The following is a 9168-nucleotide window of genomic DNA, read 5'->3' on the forward strand; positions in this document are numbered from 1 at the left end:
CAGGTGCTGGAGAAGGGGCTGGCAAGGAGCAGGATCTGGAGCCCTCCAGGGATGGACGGAGCGGGACCGGGAAAAGCGCAAAAATGCTGACGGAAAATGGAGCCCTGGACGGACTAGAGAAGGAGGAACGAGGCCTGGAAGAACTGGCGGAAAAGACAGTAGACCTAAGAGAGAGGGCTGGAGTGGAGAGCGGACCGGAGGGAGCCAGGAAAAGATGGAGAAGGGGATGGAAAGAGGAAGGAGCAAGCGAGGCGAACAAGAGGAAACAGGCGAGGGGGCACCACGTCGGAGCTCCGATCACGATGAGGTTGCAACAGTCCCCAACTAAAGTTCTGAGAAGCCCGGCAAATAAAGGGAAGGCGGCCAGTCGGGCCAGACGCAGGACGCAGCCTTGGGACAGCGGGCGGGCGCCGGCTTCCTCCGCGTTTTCTTGCGTCTTGTCCGACTCGCTGAACAATGCATCCCCGGCAATGCCGCTCCTGGCAAGCGCCGCCCCTAGGTAGTGGAAGCCGGGATGGGCAGTCCGTGTAAGCTACTGAGGGTATCCGCTGCCTTGCCGCCGGGGCTCGGGGGCTTCCGATCTGCCACTGTGGGAAGAAGCACAGGGAACCTCGGGTCAAGGCCGAGCCTGGCGCCGGGGCCCCCGCGCTCGGAGACCCCAGAGGCACCCAAGATTCGCGGGCTGACGCACGATGGGGGATGAGGAGGGGGTCCGAGGCGTATCGTGCGAGCTCGACCCTCCCCACGAGGCTTTGGAAAAAGTGAGCACAGACCTGCAACTCCCGGGTTATGCCGCTTCCCTTCCCCCAACCCCCGCCAAAGCAGTCAAAGCAACTAAGTTCCCTTTGCCCCTTGACCCTTCATCTTGCGCTCAAAAAAGTCCAACGCCAGCCTTGAAGGGCGGGGACGGGGCAGTTTTCAGACGAATGGGCAGCAGTTACCACCTCCCCCGCGCCCCTGCTCCAAACCCCCGCACCCACCCCAGAGGTGTGAGAAGCAATCAGAGCGGCGGGGCTGCTGACATCTCCGGCTCCGTCGGGGAGCTCGCCGAGGGCCTGAGACAGCCCGGATCCCCCGGCCCCGGCCCCGAATCCCCTGGAGCCCGTTTAGACGAGGATTCACATGCGCTCACCTCACCGCGCACCTTGGGGCCTCAGAGCCTCAGGATGGAGTGACAGCGGGCTTGCCACGACTGGCAGGATCCTGCCACCTAGCTCTGTGATTGCGCGTTATGAGGGTTCGACTACTGAAAGCCAGATAGTATGAAAGCCAGATAGTAACGCCACCATGGCGGAATCCTGCTTTTCCCTTTCACAACCCTGAGAGGCCAAAGAGCTCCTCCTGCCCGTGCAGGTGCAGCCTGAAGGGGCTCCTTTCCCTATCAATGAGTCCTCCATGAGTCCTCCTTACAGCGTGAGCTTCTAGCGCCTCCACTTAAACTCTGGACTCTCTCTCTCTCTCTCTCTCTCTCTCTCTCTCTCTCTCTCTCTCTCTCTCTCTTCTGATTCCTTGCAGCAACCTGCTGTGTGAAGAAGAGCTACACACACACACACACACACACCGCCGCGCGGATGTTCCCGGAGATTCTGAAGAGGTCTGTAAAGACCCCTTTGCTCGCCCCATCCTCTGCACTCTCCTCCCGCACCCAGTTTCCTCCTCCCAACCAATGAGGCATCCAGACCTATTTCTCTATGCACACTTGAAGGGTTGGCAGTCATATCAGAGAAAGTGACTTTCTTAGCCAAAGACCAGTTACCTTAGAGGCTGGGAAAAAACTGAAAATTGAACTCCTGGGAGCCCAGAGATGGATGCCACCACACCCTATACGGGCGACCCCTGCTGCGTTCTTAACTCTGCGGCGAATTCCCTTCCGCAGTACCACGGTTGTTGAGGGCGATGCGCGGGACGTTCTGGGCCAGAGCCCACTGTGTCGGAGTTCTCTGCATGCTCCTGTCCTCTCAGGAGAAGGGATATGGACGGCTGTAACAGCGATGCCACGGTCCCTGAGTCCAGATGCAGGCGTTGGCAAGGTAGGGTGCCCCGGTTGGTGGGCTGGCTGGCTGCTGGCTGGCGTTCACCCCAACCCTAGTGTATCTGGCTTTGGGCATTTTTCTAGCGCTAAGCCCAGAGCAGAGAGAAATGGAACACATGTTGGTTTTGTGCGAATATGGTGTCTTACTGATCTGATTTCCAAATCTTGAGTCTGTAAAAAAACCCACATAGCCCAGTACCTAGGGTTTCTAAAAATCCATTGTAAGCAGCAGCTGTTTACAGTGGCTCACCACGGGGCTGCCTGAGGCCAGCTCTGAACCAGTGCTCAGAGTGCGAGAATCAGCCATTGCCTGAGAAGGCACGGTGGAGCCTTCCCATTGTCTCTCAGTTCCCAAGAAAATAAGTTCCCTTCTACAGAGTGTGAAATCCAATCTTGCCTTCTTGTCTGCATAGTAAGGAACCCAAACTCGTTCTACCAAGATAAGATTTAAAATGTGACATTTGCTTAATCTTCTCTTACAGTAAACATGAAAATGATACTTTGCAAACAATTTTGAAAACACATAGATGATAGATTGTTAATAGATGGAATTTTATATAAATATATATATATAGTGTTCTGTGTAGGCACTAAATGATGTATTTTTATTGAGTGTTCAAGCTGCTAAATCGATTTCATAAAGAAATGTTTTTCTTACGAAAAAAATTTAGTACCAGCTATTCCTGTTACTCTGGTGAATTTAACAATCATGAATAGTAAACTCTCATGAAACATGCTTCATGCAAGATACTAATGTCATAAGGCATGGTTTGAAAATAAAAATCTGTATTTTAAGAGATTTATGCGGATGCGAGCAGCAAGAAGTCAGAAGTCAGCATTTTTTGCCAAGAAGTAAAAATCTGTAGCCCACGAATGCATGTAACTCCAGAGCCATGAAAATGCAGAGAGCGAGAGGTTATCTTCATGCACCTGCTGAATCAGACACCTGTGTACCAACTGAAGCTGTCCCTGTTAAAAGCAGGTCTGAGATAATTGCTAATCCTCACTGGAAACTTTTAAGAATTGAGAAGATCGGGTAATTGAATTATAAATCTGAAACTTATGTACTTTATTATTGCTGTGAATTCTGAAGGTAGTTGGGATACTTCGTAAGCAGCAGCTAGAAAAAATGGTCAAAGGGACTTCAACATCTGTGTCCTTCGCTGCCTCTGCTGTTTCTGCAAAGGGGAGTATCTTCTAAGAAAATCACTCCCCAGGGAGTCCAACTGTCAAAATCGTTCTCTTGCCAAATTAACGAGAAGTTTAGACTTTGAAACTGTGTGTGTCACCTTCTGTTTGTTGTCTACACTTTGCCTTCAGGACAAAGTGACTCTTGAGGAGAAATGAGTACATCCCTTTAGCAAGTTCTCTTTCCTAAGTCTTCCTTCACCTTAGAACCATCTCAGGAGGAAATCATTTAAATTTGTGAATATGTTTTGTGTTCCAATAGATGTACTTAGCTGTGCAAAAGGCATAATGGATGTAATGAAATAAGTGTCGCATTAATCTCGATGCTTACACATAACTGCCGTTGTGGAGATGTGAATTAAAGACCCTGGACTAAACCCAGAACCAGCGCAGTCCCAGACTCCTCAGCTGTCCAGCTAATAGCAATTCTGTCAGCTTCTAAATTTTTCTCCATTTTAATATTTGCCAGCAGGTTAGCAAAAGATATCTTCTTCCTATAGCTGAGATTTATTTTCAATTTTAAGAAAAGTTCTAAACTCTCAATTTTATAAACTCTCCTTACATGCATTTGTCTATAATTAGGCAGTCAGGTATTATTCTTATATGCCAGGATGTCTGTGCTCTAGGGAAGGTGGAAGATAAAATAACACCACCATTATCCCAATATCTTGTGCTATCTTATCTTACTGGGACTACTTGGAAATAGCACTGATTCCGTAGGTAGCACCAGGAAGGAGGTTGCCCACTTCCCCTGCCTACCTATGGTGCCACCTGCTGCCACCAAAGTCCCCTGTCCCCCCATACTATCCCTCCCCACCTGCTTTAGCAGGTGCCAGGCACTTTTAGGAGCACCCTATACCCCGTGCTGTCCCCCAAGGTGCCATTCCCTCCTCTACTGTGTCTGAGGCTTTCCCCAGGAAACTGCCCTCCATTATCATGGTAATTGGAATCACACCTCTCTGCTGCTCAAACCCCAAACACCAGCAAGTAGGACCTGAGCAAACCCAGGCACTGCTTTCACCAAAGAGGAAAATGGAGACTACAGGGTGGACCTGCGTTTTTAGAGTTCAAAGGAAAAATAGCGGAACCCTTTGCTCTGCTGACCATCAAGCAAATACTTCAAGCCTTTTGGTTGTTCTGTGGGGCAATAGAGCAGTGAAAGAAAGAGGCCGATGAGGAAGAATGCACAGCCACACTTCCCACAAACAAAAAGACCCCTAACCACATGGAGCTTCATGGGAGCTTCTCTGTTCTTCCCCAAGAGGTTCTTTTTAACAAAAAGAATCCAAAAGGGCCTGATTTTGGAGGGGATTAACCGTAAGAGAAGAAGAAAGGGAAGAGGAAGAAAAAAAGAAAAAGAAAGGAAAGAAAGAGAAAAGGAAGAGAGGGAGGGAAGGAAGGAAATAAGGTGGGTAGTGCTTCTGGATGGGACTTGATGGGGACATCAGGTGCTGTCCACCACCACCCACAGGGCTCAGGTGCTAGGATAAGTCCAAGTACAGATGACCACAGTGATGTGAACCTGGAAGGTGCCTTCTAGATCCTTCCACGGATGATCAAACTGAAAGCCAGAGGAGATCCATAGCTTGGCCCTAGAACGCCAGAGGCAAGCGTCTAACAAATGTAGGGACCGCAGCCTCCCTTCCTTGGCAGGTCCTGGCAGCTCTCCGGTCCTCGGCACACTTACTAAGAACACCTGTTAAAAAGAACTTGCTCCACGGAGTTGCAGACTGTAGGTGTAGCTCCAAGGAAAACTGTGCCCACAACCCCATTGCCAAGCCTCCCACCCTCCCTTCCCCGCAACCCCCCAACACACACACACACACACACACACACACACACACACACACACACACACACACACAATTTCCTAACCCCTTCAGTGGCTTGCATGCCGAGCTCCCTGCACCGAAACCACTCACTCACCTTCTCTGCTGGGATGCTTGAAGGTCATCGCCGCGGCCAGTTCCCCGCCACCGCTGTGCACCGCGACGCTGGCCGAGGGGGCTGCCAGCGAGGGGCCCTGCGCCGGAGGCCAAGGAGGACCCGGGGCGAGGTAGCCGCCACCACCACCACCACCACCGGGTGCACCATACACGCTGTGCTGGTTAGAGGCCGGGTAGGCGCAGGCCGGGAGGAAGCCGCTCACCGCCGAAAGCCCGGAGGCGGACTAAGGAGGCAGGCGAAGAGGGGACAAGACGAGAATGAGAGAGGAGAATGAGGGTCCCGTGGGAGGCCACCCACAGCTTTGGACAGCTCAGGCCGCTCCCCCAATCCACCCCGAGGACTCCCCCTGCGGAGCCTGCCAAACCCACCACCGCAACGCAGGGCCTGCCCCCTGATTTTTCTAGTAAGAGCCCTGGGGGACAAGGCCATTGTTAAAACTGCATGGTGCTTAGTAGGAAAAAAAAATTCGCAAGGGTCCAGAGAACCAGGTCCTCCAGCGCTTCTGTGGCAAAAGCGTCTGGATCCAAGACAAGCCGGCGCCCCGAACAGCCAGCCAGCGCTGAAACAAACGCCGCTGGCCCGCACCACACACACACACACACACACACACACACACGCACGCACGCACGGATCCGCCCGCTGGAGCCACCCTCCCCTGGTCTTCCTCCCTACCTCCTGCACCCCTCAGTGCGGTCACCTTCCCGCCCCTGCTTGCGCTTACCTGCGTGTATTTAATGTCCGCCTCTAAGGCGGGTTTCTCCAGCCCGTTCACTGCGGGCGTAGCGGGGAAAGCGGTGCGACTCACACCGGCCCAGTCTTCCATCTTGGGGGAGTAAGCGGCGCCTTCGCTCCCGACCAGGGCCCCTGCAGGGGAAGGGACAGCAGGTTGGAGTCGCCTCCTCCGTGGCGGTGCTGAGCCGACCTGCAGCACTCGAGCCCAGATTCCCACGCACGCGTGCCTATGGTCTCCGATCCCGCACCCACGGTTCAATGGGTGGGAGTAGAGGGTCCCCCACAACTCCTGCAGGTAGTCGGAAGCTAACGGAAGGCCACTAGGGTTTCACTTTCTCTCCTAGTGGAACAGGGGACAGCCAGACTCTTTCTGCTCTGCTCCCAGCCGGTGACCCGCTTCCCACGAAACGAGGACCTCGGCCTGAGAGATGGCGAGAGGGACCGGTGCGCTCAGTCGCAGCTGTAGCCTCCAAAAAGATCCCAGTGCAAATTCACATCTCTGGTACAACGCAGAGGGAAAAACGAGCTGGGAGACGTTTCTATTGCCCCCAGGCCACCCCTAATCACCCCCCAATAGGCGTCAACCCCGAGCCCCTGGCCCTGGGTGGTCTGGGATGCAAGGCTGCTCTTGGCACTGGGGTGTGCGCCACCGGGGATCAAAACAAGCCCCGGATGGGAGCAGACGCAGGTCTGGAAAGACCTCCAGCCGCCGCCGTCTCCCCGAGGAGACTCTGGGCAGCCCAGACTGAACTGGAGCCATCAAGGGAACAAAACCAGAGCCGCAGCCTCAGGAGTGTGCGCCTCTGCCTCTGGGGCTCCAGGATTCCCCCTGCCTTCTCCCCGGCTAGAGTGAATCCTGCTTCCCACCCTCCCATTGAGTGAGCCGGCCTCTGGGCGAGCCCTCTCTTCGGCGAATGATGGTGGGAGAGACTGGCCTTACCCTAGCTGCACCCATGCCTTCTCAACCTCCGTCCTCTTCTCCGGCCCCAGGGGAGAATCATAGTTTGTTAGATTCTAACCTGCCAGCCAGTCCCTGGGACGGTAGCTGCAGACCTGCCGGGCCATCACACTCCCCGCCAGGCGAGCTCCCCGCCACGGCTCTCCAGGCCGCAGCAGGACCGCTGGTGATCTACCTACCGCGGCGCGCCTCATTTACTTTTCCTTAAGAGCCACTGCTGAGTGGTGGAGTGCTGCTGAAACCCTGGGGTGGGGAAGCTACTGCAACAGCAAGGGCTTCAGAAGCGCAGGCGCCAAACTTTCTATGACTTAGATTTGGCGGTAGAGGCTTGCTCGCTTTTTTTTTTTTTCTAAAATACAAAATTCAGGCCTCCGATTTTGTGGCGGGCGATTGCTCTCCTATTTGGGAAATCTTTTCCATATTTGTCATAAGAAAGCATTCAAGTTGCCCAACGACTCCCCCAGAAGTCCCGGGATTTCCCCCGAGTTCATGCAGGCCTGCCTTGGGTCAGACCCAAGACCTCAGCAGCGCAGGCACCACACCGGCGGGTCCCGACGCTGGAGGAAGGGTGACTAGGATGCTCAATTGCCTGCCCTCCCAGCCCACTCTGCCTTAAGACGGAAAACATGAGCCCATCACCCACCACTGACCTGTTTGCTCCATGAACGTGCGGATACCCAGGATATTGCTGACCGAGTGCGCAGATGGCCAGGACCGCGGGATACTGACGTGGCTTGCCGTGCCCGGGACCCCAGGGTGGCTGCCCATCTTGGCACCCGTGGGCGACACGGGGCTAGGGTAAGGGTACTGGTAGATATGGTTGTAGGGCAGCGCGGGCTGCGGTGGCGGCTGCTTGCCGGCCTCGTAGGGCCCGGGCTGCGCCAGGCTGCCAATCTTGTTGCGAAGGATTCGGCTGATGGAACTCACGGAAGGCACGTTATACTTGTCGCAGACGCCGTCGGCCAGCAGCCTGTCGCGAATCTCCCAGGCAAAGATGCCGGGATCTCCCTGCTTGTAGTCCCGGATGTGTTTGACCACGTTGGGTGTGGTGACGCGAGGTTTGCTGCCGCCGATGGCGCCGGGTAGGATGGAACCCGTTTCGTTGTAGCGAGCCAGGATCTTGCTCACGCAGCCGTGGGAGACGCGGAGTTGCCGGCTGATGTCACAGGGTCGGATGCCCAGCTGCGCCAGCTCCACGATGCGCAAGCGGATGGCGTTGGGCAGGGGGCGGCCGTTGACAAACACACCTCCCAGCTGGTTCACCTCCCCATATGTCTGCTCTGCTTCGCGTCCAGCCGGAGAGAGCCAAAGGGGGAAAAATACCGGCGGGTTAGCCAAAGGGGTTCTGACAGAGGATGAGACCGCACCCTGGCGTGCCTCTGGAGGAAACCAACAGGGCTCCATGCAGTTAGGAGCCCTGGGTCCGTCTCCAAGCGCACATACAAGCGTGGGGAAACACAGAGGAGCCACCCCGCGCTTTCTCCCTGCGTGCCCTTTCTCAACCTTAGAGGCATCTGCCCCGCACACCCTCCATTGCCCTCCTTACTCCAGGATTCACAAAACTGCCCCCTGCGAAGATTTGAGGACACGCAGAGAATGCAGGTACCAGATTGCCCAGAGAAACGCGGTCCTGAGGGGAAGGGAGGTGCGCGACCCACCGCATGAGCCCCGTCTGCTTCTCGTCCCTTACCCATAACGCGCGGGGCAGCCAGCAGCCTGGCGCCGGAGCGGCGGGAGCTGGGCCCGGCGCAATCCGGGAGAGCTCGGGCGCCGCTGCCGAGGGAGAGGCATAGAGGGAGCGCGCGAGAGAGCCGAGAGCCGCGGCGGCCCGGCCGCGGGCTGCAGACCCGCTCTATCCCGGGGCCTGCAGCCGCCGTCCGCTCCCAGGACACTCTCCACGCCCGCGACCCCAGGCCCAGAGTGAACTTCATCCGATTGGGAGAAATTCGTCTGACCGGGAAGCTGCGGCTTGCGGGAATCAATTTGACGTGTCCTCCACGTCAATCTCGACAATCACGCCGGAGACGCGCGAGTTGGCAGCTCATTGGTTCCCGTCACTGCGCCCCGGCACCCCGCTCCCCGCCCTGAAACCCTACCCTCTCCTTCTGCCCTCCCCCGCTACACCCCCTCCACCCCCGCCGGAAGCCACCCACCCCCTCCTACACACTCGTGTGCGCACAGGCACAAGTCCTTGCTCCAACTGGGCCTGGGACCTGGCCATAGCTAGGAGTCCCCAACAGTACCCTCCCTCTCCTGCCTTTAGGAATGATGGGGAAGTCGCTTGGAAGAGCTTACGTGCATTAGTCACACT

The 9168-nt window shown here is 55.7% G+C and overlaps 1 protein-coding gene across 1 annotated transcript; it reads right to left on the reverse strand.

The window, feature by feature from the left end:
- Positions 1–495: 495 nt before the first annotated feature.
- Positions 496–8788, reverse strand: PAX1 (paired box 1). The gene is made up of 5 exons (XM_040981176.1): positions 8548–8788; positions 7508–8137; positions 5889–6031; positions 5147–5390; positions 496–587 (listed from the first exon to the last, which is right to left on the reverse strand). The coding sequence occupies exons 1-5, from the start codon at positions 8786–8788 to the stop codon at positions 496–498; spliced, it is 1350 nt and encodes a 449-aa protein (XP_040837110.1).
- Positions 8789–9168: the final 380 nt, after the last annotated feature.

Source organism: Ochotona curzoniae, unplaced genomic scaffold (genome assembly GCF_017591425.1).
Source record: "Ochotona curzoniae isolate NIBS_2020 unplaced genomic scaffold, NIBS_Ocur_1.0 contig_3520, whole genome shotgun sequence".
Lineage (NCBI taxonomy): Eukaryota > Metazoa > Chordata > Mammalia > Lagomorpha > Ochotonidae > Ochotona > Ochotona curzoniae.

Coding starts and splice junctions, on each gene's coding strand:
- PAX1 (XM_040981176.1), bottom strand. CDS start 8,788: ATGAAGTTCACTCTGGGCCTGGGGTCGCGGGCGTGGAGAGTGTCCTGG. Junction 8,138..8,547: donor GGCTGCCCCGCGCGTTATGG/GTAAGGGACGAG, acceptor GACGCGAAGCAG/AGCAGACATATGGGGAGGTG. Junction 5,391..5,888: donor CGGACATTAAATACACGCAG/GTAAGCGCAAGC, acceptor CTGCCTCCTTAG/TCCGCCTCCGGGCTTTCGGC.